At 36.9% G+C, this 24,783-nt stretch overlaps 1 protein-coding gene across 1 annotated transcript in view; it reads right to left on the reverse strand.

The window, feature by feature from the left end:
• The window catches only part of RETREG1 (reticulophagy regulator 1), a 62,168-nt gene that overhangs the window by 31,844 nt on the left and 5,541 nt on the right, over window positions 1-24,783 (reverse strand). Inside the window, exons 2-3 of the mRNA XM_027681782.1 lie at window positions 16,022-16,128; window positions 14,257-14,287 (exon numbers count right to left, since the gene is read on the reverse strand). Coding sequence (XP_027537583.1) covers window positions 14,257-14,287; window positions 16,022-16,128 — 138 coding nt within the window. The remainder of the gene's footprint in view (window positions 1-14,256; window positions 14,288-16,021; window positions 16,129-24,783) is intronic.

Genomic DNA, 24,783 nt, shown 5'->3' on the forward strand with positions numbered 1-24,783 from the left:
GGTCTCCTTAATATGTTTGATCATCTGTATTCAAGGAGTGTGGAAATGTGCAGAACATGCAGATCATAATGAGCATGTGTCACTTTCTGTTTTCCTCAGTGACTTATAGCTTTATAGAACTGATCTGGAGTGTTATTTAGACTCTAAAATATTTGGAATATTAATTAAAAAAATTAAGGCATGAAATATATTTTAGTAAGTAAACATGCAACATTTTTTCTGCCAGTAAGAAATACGAGGAAAAAAGGAGACTCGGGGAAGGAATACCGTCATGTTTGTTTCAAAACAGCTGAGTTGTTTTACTCAACTGTATGTTGAGTAAAAGAATATGTTATTCTGCTGATAGGCTCACATGCTTCAACAAAACCGTGCCAGGACATTCCTTACTAAATTAGTGACTAATCAGATGTTGCATTGGGAAGCACACCCTCATATGTTACAACCACCCAGATGCCTGCAACATTAAAAAAAAAGATTATGACTATAGGTTCTTGTGCCCTCTGTAAATAATTTCCATCATGCACTTTGTAATCTAATGCTTGTATTGCTTGTATTTAGCAAATCAGATGCAATTAAAGGTAAAAACCTGACTATCACAGAACCTCAAATCGACTTATTCTGGTCTTTCTCCTGACTATCATCATTTTAAGGATTGCAAGCAATGATGTCCTCTTCTGTCCATGTCAATAACTAGTATATATTTCTAAATACCTTGTTTCATTAATCACAAATATTTCTTGCTTATCTTATCAAGTTCTCTAACTGAAATAGCTTGTTTCTTTTTCCATCTTATTACCCTCAAATTTCCATTATCCTGTATAAATTGTTCAGAATTTGAAAACGTGACAGAAATTAAGTCAATAGGCTGTTAGGATACCCACACCTCTTTTTTTTTCGTGTGGAACAAACCCTACTCTACTCAATACAATTAAAATAACAAAAGCAGCATTTCTGCCTACAGGAAACAGTTAATATAGACCAATATTCAAAGAGGATAAAGCTACTTGTACTTGCAGGAGAAAACCATCTTTTTCACGTTTAACATAAGCCATACCATTTTCATGCAGTCTTCAGTGATAATGCAAAAATACAGAATATGGTTAGGCTTGCTACCTGTTTTTATGGAGTTTTAAATAAGCCATCATTACAGTTCTGCTTAAGAAAACCCATTTCAAAATGAAACAGTCTGGTTTTCTTCTTAATCCTAAAAGCAGACTCTCTATTTAAAGTAACACTGGGGGCTCCCTGAATGCTATAGTTTATAAATACCCTTTAAGATGACAAGTCAAATGACTTCAGGATTGTAAGTTATCTCTCACAGTTGTTCAACTGTTAAAATGGAAAGTGGTAAGAATAGAATAAAAATACTGATGGCAAAAATATTACATGTGCATAGAACAAACATAGCGAACAGGACATGACCATTTTAACATTAATCTTTCCACTTAAATTTACTCTCTACCCTTTGAAAAGGTCAGCTTTGTGAACTTCTCTCCTGATGAGCAATTTGAGGTCTGCCATTACATTCAAAGTTTCATGCTGATCAGAAATGCAGTCTTCCTCTACTCATGATCTGTCTGGTACTTGTTTGCAACAATATTGTGCTAGTTTAGGCATCAATAATAATTTGACATAACCCACCTCATTTGCTAATAATGAACATTTTAAAATATATTAAAAAAGTAAAAAAATATGAACATTACATTTGCAAGCTGAACAAATCTCTGAGGCAGGCAAACATACCCAATAGCTCTGTGACAATCAGACAGGCTGCTCCATAACTAGGCAGCACATTTATTGTACGGTATAACCCTACAAAGAGTTAGAAAAAGGATGTTTCAACTGTAAGTCATGTTTCTGTTCTCTTTAACAGAGCTTGGTACCTTGGCACCCTAAAAAAAGAACTATTGCTTTTTAACCAATTCAAAATTACAACAATATGCAGCTAAGGCTCAACTGTCTAGACATTTTACTAAGTCTGCCTAAGCTTTCTCAAGTCTTTAAACTAGAAGATAGCCCTGCTAACTCTGAGAATTGCCCTAGAAAAAAGAAGAGATATGCTTTAGAAGGAACTGACTTTTTCCAGTTAGTGCTGTCTGCAAAGCCTTGGAATACAGTATCTCCACTTGAAAATAAGGAATTAAATATTGCACTCTACCCAGTAATCTAATGTCAGTTCTACTGTACTGATATGCAACTACTTCTGCACAGTCACAGCTACAAATTGCAAAACGTATGGATTCTCACCATAAATTAGAAAATCCCAGCACATTGAATACTTGTTCAAAAGTCTTTATGGATTACGGATAAATATTCAGGGTGAGAGCTGACAGAGGCAGTGAGTGACCAGTTGACCACATTCAGAATGATGTGACTGCATCCAAGTCATCTTTCCCTCTCTAAGCCAGATGGGAAGGTTGTTGCCTCCTTTCAAGAGGCAGTTCATAACGTGAACCTAGTAAGTTCAACACATGAGTTTAAGTAAATGACATTACTTTTTGCCTGACATTTTATAACAGTATGTCCAAACCTCTTGGATCCTTCAACTAGAAGGGTCTTTATTTAAGATATGAGGGGTCTTTGTCACTTTCTACCACGTACACTTGATTCCAAGTTTCACTTTCTTATTGGCAAAATACCTGTCAGTCACATCCCTGGTTTTCTTGTAATGCTATTCAGGCTGGCAGCATAATTAAGAGTATACTCTTCTACACTCTGCCTCTGAAGCATGCTACTTACAATAAACAATTTGTTAATTGAAACAAGTAAAAAAAAAGAAACAAAGCAAGAGCTTTATACTGAAAGGGTAGTAATATTCAGAATTGACAACGATATATAAGTATGCCTGCCAGTATATGACAATTTCCAAGCAGCTTTGAAAAGTAAACAGGGAAAGAATTACAAATGCTATAGTTAGCATAAAAAAGCTGATCTGCTCAAAAATAGTCAGAAAACAACATTTTATTAGATTTAGGAAGTAACCAAATACTGCCCCTTTTCTTTTAATTCATTTGATACTCTCTGTGGGGGTGTTGCACCCCACAACAAGCAAAGACTGATTGCTTGATTCAGGAGGGGTCCCTGAAGAAAGACAGAAAAAGTGATCTGAGATGGATGGTACCAGCACAATTCCTCTGCAGTTTTTCAGACAGATATTCTCTACAGAGATGTTCACATGCAAGAGTCGAACCTCAGCTATCATCAGGAAGGGGCTTGATGGGGTTGAGCTGGAAGCCTTGGGCCACAGGGGCTGGAGAAAAACCCACCATTTAAAAGACCAGACACGATCCATTGACATTCATTCCTGTGGACTGTTGTGTCTCCCCCAGCAGGAAATGGAGAGACTCTGCTGTGATACTATCAGTTCATGCAAAAGCCTCATTGTTTTCTCCCCTCCCTGTGTAATCCTTATTTCGGGAAAAGCCAACCATTCTCCCCCAATACTGCTTACTGGAAATATCAATTCTTTTCCCCCAAATGTAAATACTGTATCCAAGAAATGTAAATCCCTTTTGCCCCTTATGTCACCCCTGCTACTGGAAATGTTAATGGGTTGTGGATTCCCCTACTTGGCATAAACTGGCCTCCTTATTAGCATGTTAGGCCCCCGAGACTCTTAAATAAGCGCTTTGTGTGTTGAATAAAGTATTCCAGTTTCTTCCCCCAAATGTGGGATGTTTTAGTCTTTTTGGACCCCTTACATTCACAGACTCAAGAAATCAACCCATGAAGATGGGATAGGTGAGTCCTTTAAAAGAAGCTTGTAGCTTTCATTGTATGAGCAAGGTGCAGCCTGCATCTCAACACAAAAGAGAGTATGGGTTTTTTTCCCTGCAATTAAGACTTTTAAGGCTTTATCTCAGTGAAAAATACTGGTGTCAATACTGCTATATCAGTAAGAAATATGAAACATTAAGAAGTGAAGGACACCTCCAAACTCCCTTGCTGAAAGCTGGGAAAACTTGGCAAACAGCATGCAACCACACTGTACAAAGCAGCAAATTCAAATGCAACCCCTGCCATACTTGCTCTTGTCTAAGATGGGAGAATAGATCTAAGCACTGCTTACTGAGACAGGTGCAAAGCTGAAAAAGGGACAAGTGGCATGGGAGATCTCCACAGTAATACTAACCATTCTGACAATTTTCTCACTGTGAATCTGGTTCGTTTCTCCACCCACCTCCTCCATGGAATTTTCTGTATTTGCTTTATCGCTTTCCTTTCAAGTCCATCAGCTTCCAGAAGCTGGGTTTTTTCTTAGTGCTGAAAACAAGGAACTAAAAAACCCCAAAATACCTGCAATTCTACGTATCTCATACTTAATGTTTAGTTAGTACTGTGACCAAAAGAACCATTTTATCAAACAATAAACATAGTGATAAAAAATATGTGAGACAGACGAGGCGATGGTAGGCAGCAGTGGGGAGTTTTATTTTTTCCCCAGTGATGACAATATGGTTAGTAGGTGACATGCCAGTGAGCGTGACACAGAGCTATCAGAACTAGGTCAGCTCAGAATTAGCAGTTCCTATGTGTTGTTCACAAGGGACAAATCCACCTGCCTGCACTCACAGACACCTTTAACTGAACTGCATTTCTGACACAGTGGATCTAGAAACAAGACTCTCACGAATAACTGAACCATGACTGTAGCTCCATACTTCAAAATATTAAACATGGAATAGAGTTGACTTTAGCATATGTTGAAAAGTGCTGAAGAAAAAATGCCTTATGTTTAAACAAAAGATGATGAAAAAAGGCTGTATTTCCATCCTCCTATCATCACAGGGCTAGCATTTTTGAACCGAGTGTAGCATTTAATTTTTACCAATGAGTAACAAAGGAAATTAATTACTGAATCACTTTTGCACAGGAAGCAGCATACCTTGCAGTTTGCAAAGACTGTACTTATGTCAGGTATTTATTTCACACATTTAATCATGGATGCAGTGACTTCACCTGAACAAGGTATTTAAAAAAAAAAAGTATTTCAAACCTAGTTTATTTAAACATAGTAAAAATACATGTCTCACAGTGCCCAGATGACCTTTTTTCCAACATGGAGGCAAACTGGTGAAATCACAGAGTCATTTAAGTTGCAAAAGGCTTTTAAGATATCATTGAGTCCAATCATAATGCTAAGTATAAGCAACTTTTGAAGCCTTCACATGAAATCACCTTGAGCTGTTTAATGAAATTACTCCATCTGACTTTAAATTTGTTTATGCCTGAAAAGATACAAACAGAATACACACACACACAAACTTTCAAACAATATGCTTACAAAAGATTACTGAAATTCTCTATGAGAGATTAGCAAGATCAAATAACAACTGTCAAAATCAGACTATGTGAGGTGTTCTTCTGTATCTTGAAATTTTGATTAGATATTTCTGTAAGAACACTTCTGTTATCAGAAGAACAGAAGAAAAAAAATTCCCAGATGTACACAACAGAGATCTTCTAAATTATTTCCTAGTATCTCAGTACTGCAAACCCAAAATATACAATATGGAATTGTTTCAGAGCTCTCTAAATAGAATAAAAAGTTTAAAATAATTCTGGATAGTTTTGATCACAACTAACCAATGGTCTAGAGGAAAGGACAGGATTGTGGGACAATTAAGAGAGTAATAAATTTCTCTAAGAATTATGATGTATAAAGTTCAAACCAGAAAAAATAGTGCTATCTAAGCAACTTCAGATCAACTGCTCTCACTTGGACACTTGGAGAGATAGTAAGCAAATTAATGGCACAGCTGAGAAGCTGTTAAAGCAGTCAATGAGGATTATTCAGTATCCAAAAAAGTAAAAAAGAAGGCATATTTCTTTTAGAAAAGTAAACAGCCTGTCCTGAAGAAAAAAAGGAAGCATCATCTCAACTGTTGCAATGCTTTTGAAATTTTGCTATAGGACTCAATAGCAGACTGCAAAATTACGACATATGCAATCCCCATAAAGTAACTTCACATTTAATTGAAAAGCTATACCAAAGGGCAAGGTATTAGAAGTGTCTTGTTATATGAGATCAATATGTCCTTAGCATTTTCATTCAGTATCTGCACTAATCCTTCGGATGAGTCAGTGGCAATACTTGGGGAAGAGTGGCAGACATTGTAAAGGATAGAATCCAAGGGTTCTAAGCATAGCTCAGACTGGAAAATGGCATGAAACAATCTACCACCCAAATTCATCAGGGGCATACTATATTTGACAGGCCAAGTGCACGAATGCAAAATGGGAAACAACTTACTACGCAAGCAGTGCAGTGAAAAAGGAGAATGTTTCCAACAGAATATAAGCTACCTGCATATATTTGAAAGTCTTAAAAAAAATACATCTATGCCTGGAATGCATTTACAAGACATTTACCATACACAACACAAGTCATCTCTTTTGCATGATACTGGTAAGACCTCAGTTTGACCATCATGCTTGGAAAGCAACACAGATACTCAAACATGAATTATGACAGTTTGTGAAAATATAACAGGGCTGATGGAATATATCCTTGTATAAAAACAGTGAAACAATTCTGCTGGTCCTTTGTTTCTGCCCTTACTTCTTCAGAAGTTACTCTTTTCTTGCAGCCAAGATAATATTTAAACTTCATATTTAACTAATAGGGACAGAAGGCAAATAAGGCTTACAGAAAGAGGAGTATTCATCTGATGATTGTAGAGGATGGCCCATTCCAGCATTTTCTCCTCATCTCTTCTGTGCACCTTCTGTACCGAAAAGTAAGTTGAGCATTTGGGGACAAGGAAGAGAGAAAATGCCTTGTGATGGTTAAGGCAGAATCACGCTACAACCAAATTACTAAAGAACCACAGATAGAAGGCCTGACTTCAAAAGATTGCAAACGACCCTCTGTGAGAAGAAACTGGTTATATGCACTACAAACCAACTATTTCTACCAGTGAGATATATGACACCTACAAAGGCTGTGCCATCTACTTCATTTCCCCTCCCCTGACACAAAAAAGAAGCAACCAACCACCAGCCTTTCTCTGCAACTGTATACTAAAATGTATTAAACAGTCTTCAGACTAAGTGTGACACTTTTGCTAAAGTTACAGCATTTCTACTGAGTATTATTTTTTGTTCCTGTAAGAAAACGAATACACAAAACTTTACCTGAATGCTGCTTTTATCATTTATCAATATGAAAAAACAAACTCTGGAGAACACATTACTTGAGAAGTGAGTTAACAGTTTGGAAATAACTAGCCACAAAGCAGGAATGAAGTCACACGACACAAAAAAATAAAATTAAAAAAATGAAGCATCAAGAAGTTTTTGCAATGGAGACAATTCTTTCTGCAATGTGCAGAAAGTTTGATCATTTATGTATAAAGTGCCTTTGTGATTTGGAAAAAAAACCCACCATGCATATTACTAGCTGAGTTGTGACAATGCATTACATAAAATGAAGAAAAATTACATTACAATTTGGTATTTGAACAGTACAGTGGCTACTGAAAAAATAAAATATAGGTTTAAACTGCAAATAAAACTCAGTTTCCATTTGCTTTCCACAAGTATGTATCCACTTTCTGAAGGACTACAACCACTGTTTTATATTAAGAGCATTTGGGAGAACCATATTTTAAAGTAGAATTATTTGAGGCACGTTACTCAGCCATAGATATATATTCCAACACAAACATATGAATATATGAGCTGAAATGAACAGAACAGCAAACACTATGAAATGACAATAGTGGAAGTTTTTGAGTATACTAGATGCCTTCAGATCAAACTGAAATAACTGAAGAAGGAAATATTTGCTCTTTGAAGCCTATTTTCATCTATTTATCTTCTCAGACTTTATTCTGCCCTCTGCCTTGCTGTAGGTCCACAGGAAGTTTTTTCTTCCGTCTGTTACCAGATTTCATGCAGTTGTGTAGGGCCATGTGAAGAACGGATCTCGTCTGGATGACCAAAACAATACTAAGGGACTGTGCAACAGAAACTGGTACCAATAGTGCCATGTTTTGGTACTGACTGGCCCACATGACTGGCCTTGGCTTACATGAGCTTTGTTCCTATCTACAACATCAAGGAAATGGATTAACAAACATAAAAGAGAAACGCCCTCAATACAACCTTGATCCTGTTTGGAGTTCCTAATGGAAAAAGACCTCTGAGTTCCTAATCCACTCATCTGCAAAGAAATCTCTTGCAACACCCTGAAGGACAGGAAATTTTTTTTTTTTTTTTGAGATATGATTAAGCAGTATATCCTCGATGTCTCAAGAGTGATCTGAATACACAATCACACATGTGCCTGAACTCATTTCAGAGAAATTGGTTACATGCACAAAGAGGTAAATAAATCTAGTCCCCATGCCCTGCAGTTATTTAGCTGTGGACTGGTACATCAGCATGTTGCGGCAAGACTCAGCTTCTTATTGTAGCCATGAGCAGCAGTCAATGGCATCTTTAAAACAGACATGTCTTGAGACCAAGAGGGAATAATGACACAAGGGTTACTCACCACCCTAGGGTTACTGTATATATTCAAGGGAAACAAATAGTCACCATGAAGGCACAATGTACCTGACCAGACTACAGACATTTCATTTAGGAAGAAATAAATCATGATACATATCTCACAAAGTATTTCAATTCTTTCTCCATTGATCATGAAATAAGACTAGGTAGACTATGTCAGAAATATTTAGGCAAATGACCTGCAGATTGTGTTAAGCAAACCCAGTAGGCAAAGCATATGCAAATCAGAGGTATATGAAGCCTTGGACATACTCAATGAAGCACAGTAATTAGATGAAAAGGGGCATTGTCTCATTTATTTTTAGGTATAACATGAAGAGTTTTTTCTTTGCTCTCAGTAACATATCAGGCATCATTTTGCACAAGTGCATTATGGAGTTATGATTAGGTTCAAAAGATTTTTCTTCTCCTTCTTGAAAAAAAAACCAATAGCCACACATTATTTGAAGTCTGTCAAGCTATGAATGGTGCTAGCATAGAACATTGTTTTTCAGAGTGCACTGACCATTGCAATGCATACAAATGTCTACGAGCTGGGCTGGTGCAAGTGTGCAATCTATGTAGGTCGAAAGATGAAGTCAGGTCTTGGAAAGTTATGACCTGAATTTGAAGCTGATTTGTCACAACAGGGATATAGCACTTGCTGACCCAGTAATGGATGTTACCTACCAAACAGTAACGCTACCCTGGAAGCAAGCAGCAGCTTTGACAGCTCTGTGAGTCCGCAAGTATCACCACAGTTAACTCTCATAAAAGGAATACAAAAAGAAGAGACTGAAGGAGGGAGGAGAAACAAGAATGTCCTGGGCTTGGACAACAATCTCTGTGTATCTGTTTGTAACATTCTATTAGTGAAGGCTGTTATTTCAGAAATACCCAGATGGATAACTACTGAGCTTCAGGAGAGCCTTAATATCAACCCATGGTTTTCAACATCAAGTCCTAAATTGCTGCAATAAAGACAGCTGCAAGTTAAAAGCTGCAACCAAGGAGAGTCCTTTGTCTTGTAATGTTCCTGTTTCTTCTTACAGAAGTCTAAATCTTGATCGATCTGATTATATGAGCAGCAGTGAAGAAGACATGCTGTTCACGGTGCTGCACTTCCTTATTTTTCCCTCTTATTGGGACCACAGGAGAGCATGCAAGTCTACATGGGAAGAAAACCCCGTTCTGGGAATAAAATGACTTTCTTTCAAACTATGAGGCCAGGAGAACCGTTTCAGGACTTATTTTCATGGCCTAAAGAATGATATCCAAAATGTTTAGTGTATAATAATGTAGTAAGTACTGCACACCTGCTGCAGTCTGTGCAGCTGATGCAGCCATTAGTGCCAGTAGGCAGCCTAACACCACCACTGGTCAGGAAAGGCTCTTCCTAGAAGTCAGTAGTTTTAGTTGAAGAAAATGAGAAAACATAGTGGGGGGCTGAAAACTAGCTATGCAGAGCTGTCAGCTGCACTAACTCCTTTCTTTCTGTCTGATCCTCTTCAGTCACTTTTGGATGGCCATTTTAAAGGACTGTTGCTAAGTCTCTTCTCAGGTTGCAATGGATTATTTTAGGCTTGCTATAAAAGGATAATTTTGAATTAATATTAATTTGACCTTCTTAAGTTTGACCACACAAGAAATGAATGTGTGCCACAAGCCCTGTGCATATTCTAATAAGTCTACTAACTGCAGAAGCATCAGGTTTCAAATAAATCTTACTAGGATATGAAGAAATAAAACAGCTTTACAGTGAAAAAGAGTAATTTAACAAGCGACCTCTTCCACTGTTCCTTTAACCCTTTTTTAAAAGGCAAGATATCAGTACAGGAGTTCCTCAGAAACAGAAGAAGATTCAGGGGAAAAAAAAAAGGTGCTAGAGGAGCCTGCTTCAACTGAGGAAGGTTCAGGATGAGATCTTATCTTGCTTCAGTTTGAAAATTTTAAACCTAAAATAGTAGTAAATGACTCCATTAGAAACAGAAGCACAGGTCTTCTTATATATACACATTTTACATGGGAGACAACTAGCACTCCGCATTCGAATAACGGCAATGAAAAAGAAAGGAGGCTACGCTTGCTCTAACCAGTCAGCAGTGCTCAACTAAGACCAAGGAGGACTAAAAACAAGTGCCACAAATTAACAGCATCTTCATTGAAGTACTTGGATCTCTGGTACTTGGAGTGTATGTGCAGTAGGAGAGATACACAATGCAGGTGAATGTTGAAAAAATACAAGTTGCAGAACAGTGATAATCAGTCATTCATCCTCCAATTATCAACACATTTTACTTCCAAAAATAATAGCACAAAGGATACAATTTCACTACTAAATACATGCCAGTTATGCCACCATTTATCAAACATCATAGTGCAATAGTGACTGACTGATACTATTTTCAAAACCAGAATAAGACAAAGGTAAGGCAGGAGAGGAGTCGGTTCAGATAATTTGTTACTTTCTGATTATGTCTGTTTAAAAAAAAAACAAACTGTGTGTGGCAATGCTGTCAGGCACCAGTTATGCAGTTGAATCATTAAAATAGCTCTTAGCACAGTTTTGGCACACGCCAACTAAGCACTTTCCAAAACAACTCAAGGTAGTTACAAAGTTGACACAGACCAGGAATCCTTTTCTGCCTGCACAGGGCCATTCCACATGGAATGTAAGGCAGTTAAATTCTATGGATGCAGGTGTTTTGTGCCTGGGGCCATGATGCTCAAGAAAAATCATAAACATGTTTAATTTATTAGAATAGGCATTTATTAGAGTAGGCACTGCCTCTCCTTGCAAGTACCACAGATCTACTAAATTTCTTCTCTGTATGTTATTTAAGAGCAGGTGATTTTCTGCTGGGTAGTGCTTTTTGTAAACAGAGAGTATGGGGATACACTTGGCACATCTTGCTTACATATGATAACCTGAAGACAGCTTTTCATATACAGTCCTGAGTAAAATGAAAAGCAACCACATACCCAGCCTCAACATCTTACAGCAGTTCTTCCAATTTCAACACAATCAACAGGCACATTTATGTTAGCATTCAGAAAGAAAAGAAAAAAAAGAAATCCCAACACCCACTCACAGTGTAAACAAATGCAAAGTTATAAATGAAAGCTAGGGTGCAACAGTTGAAATTTATGTTAAACAACCTCTCTTAAAGCTGCCTTCACACCAGAGGGCTGTGAAGCGTCTAAAGCAACATCTATTTTTGGTGAAGGTACTCAAGAGCCATAGAACTACAAATCACTAAAGACGCATCTCTGCTCTGTGCAAACCATCAGGAAAACTAATAAAGGACATGCAGGTCCTTTCAAAGAGTCAACCTGCTTGTTGTAGATAAACATTGATGGCCATAAAAATTCATCTGGATTTCTGAGAAGGCTTTCAACAAGCTCTCTTATCAATTGCTCTTACGGAGTCTGAGAAGTAATGGGATACGAGAGGAATAATTCTGGTAAAGATAGAGACCAGTTGCAAGGAACTGCATAACTTTAATCAATTGTCATGTGATTTGCTTGCAAAAAGGCAGATGAAACAAGAAGAGATTCTCTTAAAGTCACATGGGCTTTAAGCTGATCTTTACTACTCAGGAACATAATCTTGAAACGATGGAAACATCAATTCAGAGCTCAGAAGAGGCTAAAAAAGTCAACCATGCATTGGGGTTTACCATGAAAAGAAAAGGGGGCATTCTTGTGCTGATGTATAGTCCAAGGGTGTCCCTGAATGCCATTTGTGATGGAAGAAAAGTGCACAAAAGCACAATAAAGACATAAAAACTATGGAGAACTTCTATTTTAGGAACAATTAAGTAGTCATGAACTGAACGGGATGGGATAGAAGCTTGCTGAAGAATATTAATAGAGAATGATTGCTCAGTATCTCTTCCAATGTGAAAAAAACGTAGGAAGAGACTAAGAAACTATTATATAAGCAGTAAACAAACAGAAGACTGTTCACAAAGTACATAGTTCAGCTGTGGATATCTGGGCTACAGGATGTTGTAAATAGCAGAAGTTTTTAAGAACAAAAGCAATGAGACAAATTCACTGACAGTCCACCTAGAACAGCTTGGGATGAGGGTGGGGAGAAAGGTTCAACTGGAAGCTGCTGGGAAAGTACACCAGAGGAAATACCTTGCAAGCTTGTCCTGCTTTTATACACTACCCAAGGTCATGTTTCTCCTGGCTGCATGCCTTCAGAGAACAGATACTGGGCTAGATGGACTTATGGATTGACCTTGTGTTCTGCCCATTGCAAACTATTTTACACAGAGACATGCAGTACTTGTATTATATTACCCAATGGCATAAGCTATGGTGAGCTCATCAAATTCTCTTTTCCACTCTCTGCATTGTCTTCCCACAGAACAGCAAATCTAGTCCAAGATTATGGACACATGAAAAACTGAATCCAAGATATTTAAAGTACTATTTATAGTCTTTTCATGAAAATCAACTCTTCTGGTTTGGGAACCTGATGAATTACGAAGTAAGAGAAAAAGTTAGACTCAGACTGCAGAATTATTTCTCATGGAAACAAAAGCCAGTAAAAAACCTGTTTCCTTCCACTCCACAAGCAATTTTCTTCGCCTTCCTCTTCTTGAATATAAACAGACAGGCAAATTCAGATGTCAAAATGCCAAAAGATAGTAAATTTTATGTAAAATTCTCTCACAAAGAACTGGAGGAAGAAACGAAACACAAATCACACTAATCTACTGTGTCACAGCAATGGCTTCTCAATTAAAATTTTTGAAGCACTGACAGTCTACACAGATACACAAAGTAGCACTAGCTATGGTAAAAGAAGCATTTTACACTTCTCAGTTCATGAACTAACCTGGCACGAATTCCATATAGCTCCACTTCATGTTTTTAAGAAGGTCTGAAGATATTTCATACCTCTAGAAGTTTAGAGATAGGGAACTGCACATCTGAACTGCTTTCTGTAACTGCCATGACATTGGTATCTATCTCTAGGCAGAGAACAAAACCCTGCATCTTCCCCTTTTCAACTTTACATTACTGTTTCTTCAGTGTCAGGGTGTAATACAGTAGTGTTCTAATGGATAAGCTTTCAAATGACATCAGATATATAATAATTCCTGGCGGTCTGTTTAGAGGAATAAAACCTTAAATGTACAGACTTTTATTCTGCAAATGGATTGTCTATAAATCATGTAGAGACATAGATTATACTGCCAACAAATTAAATAAATTGTATACTCTAGTCTAACAACACAATATAAACATTTGCTTGAGACAGGTCAATGGCAAGTCAACAGATTTCAGAATTATTAATTTTTGTTCATATGGATATCAACTAATGTTTATTTGAAATTATAATGATCAATTACTTGTGCTGATTTAAAGGGAAACCCCAGAAAGCTTATCTACTTCTAAACAGAACCGGTATAATGAAGTTCTAAAAGTTACCTCCTTGACCAAGACAGTATTTTTCCCTACTTGAAAGAAAACACCAATTCCCAGAAAACACAAACCCTGCTGTAAGGGAAAGCATTTCTAGAAGTATTCTGATATACTACTATATACTTTAATATAACTCAAATCAGGAAAAAAAATAAGTTATTAAAAACTATGAACAAGCAGTAATAAACTTAGAAAAGATGCTAAGATCAAAATAATTTGGTTGTAATTTGAGGGAAAATAGCTTTTTTTTTTAATTTCAGACTAACTGTAAAAAATTTAGGTATTAAATAACCAATGTATTAAAAATAATATACCTACTTGCCAGTGATGGTCCTCCAAAGCTTTGCACCTGCAATTGTAGGAATGTAAGATGAAACACCATGCACTAAACCAGAAAAAATATTATTTTTTTTCTTTATTCATAAGGAACGTTCAAAATTGAGACAAAATTACTAAGGAAATGTCTGTATCCGTCAAATAGGAAGGGTATCTTACAGTAACAGTTCTTGAATTGCTTTCTGTAAACTTAACATACCAGTAAAAAACATAAATGGAAAAATCAGTATCTTCTATGGCTACATTTCCACATGGAAGGATGTCATGAAGAAGATAACCAGCGTAACTTATGCTTTACATCTACACACTGTCAACTACTTTCTACATTCCTTATGAATCTGTAATAGTCTTGCCATCTAGTGGTTGGCTGGAAGTGTGAAGCAGCTATACAGAAGTGTTACTTTGGGAAGAACTTTTTTCTGCTTTTTGGAGTGGCGCTTCATTGATTTCAAGTCACTAACACAAGACTTCCACCACGTTACTTCAAGAACCTGATTGTTCTTGAACTCTGTGTATCATGACATCAAAGATAAAGATTATTACTAAAGATTATTGTTACAGTAAATTCTGTAAGCTGGGAAAAACAGGTCTTCCTAGCCTCATCTCTATAATGAATGGTTAAATAATCACACAGACACGAGAGCGGTGCATCTTGAATTGGGTCAATACAAAAATATTAATTACAGGTAAGAGTGAATTTACCTAAATCATTACCTTCCCACTACTGAGGTAATCAATGTTTGTGGTGATTTATACAACACAGAGCTTAAAAAATTAATTTCTGCTACACTTTACAATTTGGCCTCTGAGCTTGTAATGGTCAAGCAGGAAACAAAATGGTAACCAAGACTCCCAGAAAAGGCAATGAGAATAAATCATGCTTCAGAAAAGGCTGCAAATAATTGCCATAACTTTGCAGGGAATAACAGGCTTTGGAAGTTAGAAATGATGTGTTAGTACATCAAAGAGGAATACCATGCTTCTCTGACACCTATTTCCTGCTTTTGTACTATGTTCAGATGATTTTTCAAACACTCTGCATGGGATTCAACATTGAATAAAAGGTAAAATAAGATACTTGAAAAAAATCTTCCCAAGAATGAAAATTACAGACTTGTGATGAACATTTTCTCAAAGAATTTGCAAGATGGTAATGAAATACAGGACAGGAATTAAAAAAAACCAAACAATCTCAAAACACCAGCCCAGCCAAAAAAAAGCAAAATCACTTTCAAAACTGGTTGTATCCATGTAAGACTTTATACACACTGGAAACTAAATGCTACATAAAGCAGAAAAAAGTACTGCTCACTTCTTATTTCAACTGTGCTAAAACAGGTTATTTCTCTACCTTTTTACAAATGTGACCAATTTATATTGGATGTCCCAAACTTTCCAACAATGATATAATTAGAATAATGCCAGAAGAAGTATGAATGTTTAGGAAAACTCTGTAATTTAGAAAATAATTCATTTTCAGACCTAGCAGTTAAGAAACAAGAGTGATTGTTCAGTGATACCAATTATACTCATCCAAATGCTAAAAGAAATCTCCTAATGCCCTTCCTATAAAATACAGCAAAACTTCATTGAAAATGGTAATAGACCACCATAGACCTATTATCCCTCTCTAAAATTACCTAATACTTTTAGAATAATCATAATATCGACCTGGCTTTAGTAATGAAATAACATGCCCCAAATTGCAGGTGTTTAAGCATGGAACTCTATCAGTACACTGTCTTACCTTTTATCCTCGAGAATACCAATTCCTTCATGATCTGAAGAATTAGCACTCCAAGTATTATGAGAGAAGTTAGGTGATACACTCTCCAAGAGGTCAGTGCAAGAAACCTAGAATGTCAAGAACAAATAAATGTTGAATACTTTTAAACTTATTGGCAGCATATGAAAACTCACAGCTGCTACTAATACTGAAAAAAATAAACCGAGATTACATTAATTGAATTTAGTTTCTCCCCACAACCTTTCCACGGGAAGCAAACATTGAGAGCTTGAAGCATGACATAGTCTCATTTAAAGATACAATGATCAAACATACATTAAGTTTGTAGTATACTTTTATTTAAGCACAGAGCATAGAAAACAAAATATTTTAATTATTGCATAGAAACATTACTTTTAAATTAATTATGGTTTTATTAGCATAAATTGTCTTGGCACAATGCACACAAAAAAGGTTGAACATTTTCTTGTGTTTCCTACAGAGTTTGTGTTCAAACACGATTTCTATACAATTCATTCTTTCAAATACAACGACGAGGTAAATCTGTATCATGGCATCATATTCAAAACTGTCTTCATAACAAGCTTTTGTGAATTTTGTTTTTCATTACATAATTTTTTAGAACATGTCTAGTCAAGTCAAACAGACCTACACTCAGAATGTATGACTTATAATCTCATGCACTGTTGACTTTACTGTCCAGGTGTGCTTGGAGATTAGCTCTTCTATCTCTTTTACTGACAAATATCTTAACACACAAAAAAAAGGGTGTGATAGAAAAAGAATTAAAATTCAATTAAATACATAAAATAAGCAGAAGTATTTATTAGCTTGTTTCAAGCACTTTAAATCAGAAATCTGAATACAGATAATGAACAAATTAATATCTTTTTTAAAGTAAAAGCAATTCACTTAAAAAGTTGAGGACAGCCAAAATCAGTAAGAAGCCACTGTTCAAGGAACTAGATCAAATGAGAATACCAACAGAAACAAAATCATACAAAGCTGGGACGTTTCCAAGAAACTTCTCAGATTTGAAAACAGGGTAACTGACCACTCAATGAGCTGCTGCTGCAGAGATTTTCCGCAAGAAAGAGGGGGAAGGGAAGAGAAAAGGAGTAGCAAGCATGGCCAATGGAGGAAGCCAAGAGAGACCCTTTGAGGACACTTGGATTTTTAAAAAGAAAATTGACTTCCCAATGTTTCTAACAAGCTCAGGACACACTGGTGTTGTAGAAAACTGTTCCAGTATGCCTTGCAATCCTCAAAAAGCAAGGCTGCATTAAAAAAAAAAAAAAGAGTCCATGCCACTAATTTTCACATTTAACAGAAATCCCTATCTGCCCTGAGCAGGTCAGGATGTGATTTCCAATACACACAAACACACAAGCTCACTCTTAAAGTTTTACCTGAATATAAAGGGTTTCTACATCTGTGGAAAATTTGAATTATGGGACTATTCTATGAAAAAAACCCCTGCACCCCTGTATAATTTCAGTCAGCTCAAGAAAACTAACAGAGAACTACAGAGAAAAATTATTACAAGGTAAGCTCTTTCAAAGCTGCCCAATCACAGTTCATTAAATCAAAATTCCTAACAGCTTTGCAGCCTGTTGTTCTACTATTTTTCTAGGTAATTTTATTCAGCATTAAAAATCCTTGATTTTAAGTTCAACTGCACTGAAGACTTTGTTTAGCCTACTTAACTTATTGATAATGGGCTGAGGCGAGAGATGTGACACTGTACGGAAAAATCAAGTGAAGAATTTTTCATCCAACTCCTAGGCAGCAGAAGTTTATAACAAATGCAGGCCTTTAAATTATTTAGGCTTAATACCATACCTATTCTATAGGTTTTTCCTGGTGCTTGTGCATGAATGTTTTATAGAATCACACAGTATGCCCTGACTTAACAATTACCACTGGCCAGTCCTCAATGGTCTCAAAGAAATACAACAATACCAAAATTTTATGTGTGTGTGTATGTATGTGTGTATGTATACACACATTTTACTAGCTTTCCAAAGTAAGATCAGATGTTTATGAAGAAGGCTTAGTCTATCTTTCAAAGAACACACAGAACATGTTTGACCTATTTTATGCTCACAACTAAACAGCACTGCTAGTTTCACTGCAATCACAGCTGTCACCTGCTGTTAAAAACAATTGCACTAATGCAGACGAGGATTAGCAAACAAGGATTAACAAGATAGCATCCTCTCTGAAAGATGCTTCCAAGTCATGTCATTCTACGTTCTTGATACTGCAGTCTTTCTGCTCCATAGCTTTTAAGGAAAAAAAGCTAGTTGGAGTAGCTATTGTAGTCACCAAACAAGGGCTCTTCACTCGTTTGGAGAGCTCTGAATTGTTCTGACTGGACTTCCCATGCCTCAACATTATCAGCTGTCACAGTCCTTTCTCCCCTGCTTCAGTACTCTTCATCTAGACTCTGGTGTTTGCAAGAAAGACCATCCCTTACGAATTTATTCACAGCCAGCATGAGTCAGCCCTCAGGTGCCACAGCAATACAGATTAGAAAACCTTTTGGTATGTCAGATCTATGTCCTTGAAGCCCTTCCTGGTGAAAAGCTGATAAGATCCCTTGTACTTTTTTTGGCATATATGTCTATCATAACATTTTCAAAAGGTTAGTCCAACATGCTGGGATCTGAAAAACACTTGTTTTGCCTCCAGTGTCAGGATTCAAAATTCTTCTAGGAATTATCAACATGACACATAGCAACAAGACTAACAAAAGGTTCCACTGGTACTTTTGCTTACTATTAAGAGCTAGGGCATTTTTTTCCTCTTCTTTTTTAAGAAAAAGAACTGACTTTACTCTTAAGTACTTCTAATGCATCCCCCCCACACCCCTGATAAATTGAAAGGCTCCAGAATGACATCTTTTTTTACTCCACAAAAGTACTTCTGTTTTGTAGAAGAATCAATAGCTATGCTTACTCAACATGGCCTGTTTTTAAGCAATAACCAAAACAGACTCAAGTTCAAATTGTTTAAGTTCTTCTGCAAGTGATGTGGAAGTAAAAACCATTACAAGACACATAACCAAGATTTGTTCCTTTGTTCCCCCATGGAATTCTGCAGTATTTTTGAGGGTTTGGTGGGTTTTTTTGGTTTTGCCTTTTTTTTTTTTTTTAATTTTTTTTTTTTTTTTTTTTTTAAGAAGGAGAAGGTTAAAACAATGTATAGAATTATCCATTTCAGATAATTACTTCAGCAGTTAACAGGGCAGCTGGCATGGCAAGGGGGCAGGAAACTCTGCTAAAGGCAGTGCAGAACTGCAAAAAAAATGGTCCTGAGGTGGCACAGGACTCAGCCCCCAGCACTGGCTGAAACAGGTACTCCCCGCATAGAAAAGGCCTTCACTCAGATGCAGCTCCAGAGGTGGGATACAGCCACCTGGCTTTGAGGCTGCAAGAAAAGCCTCTCCCCTGGACTGATGGCAAAAGTGGCCTCACTGTGAAGGGTGTCCTCTAGTTAACATACAGAGCAGTCCAGTGAGAGAGCTACTGGAGGCACTAAGCAGTGGCAGACCCCTAGGGAGTATGACTTGCAAAAACTTTATTGTGTAAGAACCTGAGCAACGTGTTCTAACTGGACCTCATTTGATCAAGTCAGACTAGCTGACCTGCTGTTGTCCTTCCAACCTATGTTCTTCTATGTCGAAAGAACATAAGCATGATGGAGCCAAGTCTACTACTCAACTCCATTGTGGAAGACTGAAAAACCAGTTTTGGGAAATGAAACAGGAAAGCTATCAGCTATTGGCTGTTAGGATAATTAAGCAGTGGTTGCCCACAGAGGTCGTGGAATTTTCAGCCTTGAAGGCTGTCAAACAAACCCCTGAGCAACCTGATCTGAATTAATATTGATTTTATTTTGAGCTGGAAGTCACACTAGAGACCTCCTGAAGTCCCTACCAACCTGAATGATATCTTCATTCTATGACTATCTTAGTCTATTAGAAGTGGCTGGCAAATCCTTTTCAGTAAGACCTTAGAACTTTGAGGTATAACAGTTTCTGTTTCTGGGCCTAGTTATACTGCAGCTGGACTGAAGTGATTCTAAACTGCACTATTAAGAGTCAAAACTTAAGAACTTCTACAATTAAAAGTGGAATTTCTTCGACTGTATAATGGTGGACTCTTTCTATTGTGGTTTTAAAATAATACATGTATTGAGATTTTCTGGGAAAGAAACCCCAAACAACCCACAACCATTATGAAATTACACTGCAAACTACTCTACCTTCTCTTCAGCATTTCAGTCATTTTCATTTCTTCCTACCTAAAAAGTAGTACAAAATAATTTTCTTAAATTACATAACTCAACTTTTCTTAGCAAGTTATGCTTTCTTATTTTTAATGTCACACCAATACATATGCCTTGCCGTTAATCTCTACTGCCTATTCAGAAGTAGCTAAATTCAAACATAACCCTTTCAGTATTTTGCCAACTTCCATATTTTTCTAAAATATTGTTTAAGTTCAAGAATCATGCTCTAAGAGTAAAAAAAGTAATATCTTTTTGACCAGCTTCCCATAGCTAGGAAGTTTGGATGGAAAGAAAAAATGGGACAGAAAATACAAATGAAATCCCAATGCAAAAGCAAGACTGTACATAGCAGAAGAGCACCACATTAAATTAATGATTAGGCCTCATATGGTTAGAGGGCTCCTTTACTTGCTCCTGGAGGTGATATTGCCTAATATCACATGACCTATAGATAGAAAAGTACCCTAAGGTATCTTGTCCTTGTCTTTTCTCCAGCTTTACTCCAGTAGGGGCTGGCCATATATCAATACTGGCAAGACATATTAACTAACATAACAAATCATTCATTGGATTTGATGTATCAAGAAGCAGCTACTTCACAGCACAGAGCACCTGGGACAATTAACTGCACAAACCAGATTGTACAAAGGCATTCAAGTGGCACAAGCCAGCTAAGAAATTTCAAAGGTAAACGATATCATACAGTATCGCAGCCTGTAAACATAATGAACTTTTATAGGGCGTGACAAAAAGCTATTTTTAATTGTACTCATGAGATACAGGTAAGGCTGTCTTTAATTTCTTTAAAAGTTAAATAAATAAATTTATCTCATTTTAGTTGATAAGGTATTTTTTTTACAACACATTCTAGAACTATGAATGATCTGCACTTTGTAAACACAAACCATATGAAAATATTTAATCAAAAATTAAATGATTTAGACTATCAGAAGCCAGGGCTAGTTATTTCTAGAAAGCCTTAGCAGATGCATTTTCAATAACCATCTATCCTTAGATGAATTCCAGACATAATCACACAAGTAAAAGAAAGCTGTGAATAACACAGATGTGAGCATGGAGCTTTACTTCACCATCAGCTTTTATGATACATTTACTGGCTGCACGATTTGTGGACTTAAGCTCCACGCTCAACAAACACGTATTTGCATCTTAAAACCAGAGTCCAAACTCTTCAGAGTAATTCTGTGGAGTTTTAAATGGTGAAGGTTGGTATACACTTGTTTCGTCATTAAATGATAAAGTGAAAAATCTACTGGCACCTTCCAGACAGTTTTCTACAGAACCAGTCTTTTTCCACCAGACACAGGGAAGCCAGACTGGGCTATGACATAAACCAGATAGAGAATGGCTCTCCCCTGTATAGATGCATTTTAAGAATACTGATCTGCTAATTTCAAAGGTATGTCTACTTCTGCTCTTACAGGGGACTACCCAACACTGTTTCAGACAAACGTCTACAGTGAAGGCATGTAGGTAAGGAAAAGATGTGGTAGTAACTGTTTCCTGGTAGTAACTGTTTCCTGCTTGGAGCTGAATGTAGGGCATTCTTCCATGCTTACTGCTGGAGTGATCAACACCTGTCTGTTTGCAACAAATTCTGCTGATTAGCTGAAGCAAGAGGTCTGGGGAAGAAGAAGAGGGTTAGTTTTATTCTAAATACAGCATGAAATGCACTGCCTGAAGAGCATTTTTGAAATACACGGCAAAGATAGTATCAGAAAGCTCGTGCCCTTACTGATCACTGGCACAATCATTTTGTTTGCCCTCTTTTGAATCAAGAAGGAATAATACATATTCAACTATATTTTATTTACAGGTAGTTTAAAACTCTGACACTTCTAAATGAAAAACCGTCCCAAAGCAGGTTTGCTACTCCAACTTTTTATGTCTATTAAATTTATAACTTTTATATTAATTTCTCTGATACATTTATGTGAATGTAAATGATTTTCACACTAAGCTTCTGTAAATACCAAAATGCAGTATCTACAAATATTGAAATCCAAACCTCAAGTATTCAACACATTGGAAGTCCAAAACTAGTGGTTAGCGTGCAGGACTTTCACTGCTGCGACCACGGGTTCGATTCCCCGGTCTCCTGGCCTGATGGAGGTCGTTAGCCCTGTGTGGCCATCCATCTATGAGAAGGACACTCTAAACAAACCTACGTCCTGAGGACCTCACTGCCATTGTCCAAGCTTGCTTGGCCCCGGCAGATGAACCTTAGGATTAAAGGGTGGGCTCAGTTCAGCGCAGGCTGTGTCTCACCTAAAAAATCCATTGCGCAGGCTGGAAAGGTAAAAGACCTTTCCCCAAATCTTCGTTCGCGAAGATGGGCCATTATTATTAGTATATTTCCTGTTGTTCCTTTAGTACCTCTTGGCGTTGTGGTATAATACTAGCTGGCAACTAAGCTGCTCGCTCACTTTTCTCCTGCACTGGTGAGATGGGAAGGAAAACTGGTAAAAAGTAAAAGCCATGGGTTAAGAACAGTTTAATAATTGAAGTAAAGTTAGTAGCAGTAACAATAACAATAATTATAAATGAAAAGTGATACAACAAAAAGAGAGAGAGGAATAAAACCCGAGAAAGACCAGTGATGCAGAATAACACTGCTCACCACCCACTGACCAATGCCCAGCCCAATCCGACCAGTGATGGGGAGCTCCAGGCCAACTCCCCCCCCAGTTTGCATACTGGGTACACTGTGGTATGGAACATCCCTTTGGCCAGTTTGGGTCAGTTGTCCTGGCCATGCTCCCTCCTGACTTCTTGTGCACCTGCGCACTGGCAGAGCATGGGAAACTGAAAAGTCCTTGACTTAGGGTAAGAACTGCTCAGCAACAAGTAAAACATCAGTGTGTTATCAACATTATTCCCGCATTAAATCCAAAACACAGCGCTGTACCATTGTACCAGGAAGAAAACTAAGTCCTTCCCAGCCAAAAGCAGGACAATTGGTCTGTGCTGTCAGAAATTTTAGAGGAAACAAAGACTTATAAATGCTGTCTAAAAAACCTCCCCACCCCTTCAAAAAGCATAATTTGTTGAATAAAATAATTTCAAATGCACTTACTCTACATCTTATGTTAATTCAAATTTAAAATATGCACACCATCACTCCAGGTGCCTGGCAGCTTGAACTCATATAGCTGTGTATCTGTTTACCTGAAAACCTGTGAAATGATGTAATAGGATCCTTCTTAAAAATATGTTTGTTAAAAATGTTTTAAATCACATCTAATTTAGTGGAGAAAAGTGTAAGCTTCTGTAAAGACATAAATTAGGAAGAAGTACCTTTTTTTTAGCTTTTTCTCTAAATAAGAATGCCACCCAATAATTTAGATATCCAAGATATTTCAACCAAAATAAAATGAAGTACTGGAGAGCAGTTGATTTGCAACCTATGTGCCAACTAGCGAAGACTTTTTCACTGAGTAGCGCCCAGAAGTCTAAAAATTCTGTCATTAAGTACATAAAAATTTAAAAAACCCAAACAGAAGAGGCATGATTGTTATTCTAAAACTTGCATCATTTTCTTTAATTCTTTCTTTGTGAAGACAAAGAAAACTCAGCCATCAACCTTTTATTCAAAGAGCTTATTTGTCAGGTTTCATTCAAAAGATTAGGATCATATTTGTTCAGCCAGAAAGCACAGATCAAATCAGCTGTTCTTTAGAAAACCTTCCAGAACTTATTAGGAAAAAAAGATTTTTGAATAATAAATAAATCTTTTGTCCTAAGAAACAGACTCTCACAAATCTAAACTACTATTGCTACCTGTAGAAGGAGTAGTTCTCCGGGGGGGTGTGTGCACAGGTTTCAGGGCAAAAGACAAAGACCGCAAGACAATCGCAAGACAATGCTAACTAAAGTTAACACCCAAGATAGGAATTCAAATTGCGTATTCTCTCTACCCCAACTGCAAGAAACCGACTCTTAAACTTAAAAATAAGTCGAAATTAAAAAAAAATAGTACAAGTCTCTAAGAAAAAAATATTAGAAAAACCTTTGCAATGCTTTGCATTTAATCACCAAAGATAAACTTGCTTATAAACTGGTAAATTTGGAAGTACATTGGTGGTCTGGGAAATAGGATTAAGTTAATAACAAAATGTCACATTGCAAAATTATCTCACACTATTTGCAAGGAATCCTCTTGGGGAATGCTGCCATTAGAATCATGTTTCAACATTTGTGGCTTGTGGATCAGATTTACAGCAACCTGTTGCACTCAGATAGGCATTTAAAAAAAAAGAACTGAGAAGGAGTTTAAATGACCTAAACTACATACCTTCTGAGTCTATCATGACATCGAATTCTACTGTTACATCAGTGAAAACAGGGGATGATGTTTCCATGGAAGTTAAAATTATTATGATTTAAACACATAACATCGAATAACCTGACTTCCTTTGTTTTTGCACACACATGCCCAGATGACC

This window comes from Neopelma chrysocephalum, unplaced genomic scaffold (genome assembly GCF_003984885.1).
Source record: "Neopelma chrysocephalum unplaced genomic scaffold, ASM398488v2 Primary Assembly neopelma1_22b, whole genome shotgun sequence".
Taxonomy (NCBI): domain Eukaryota; kingdom Metazoa; phylum Chordata; class Aves; order Passeriformes; family Pipridae; genus Neopelma; species Neopelma chrysocephalum.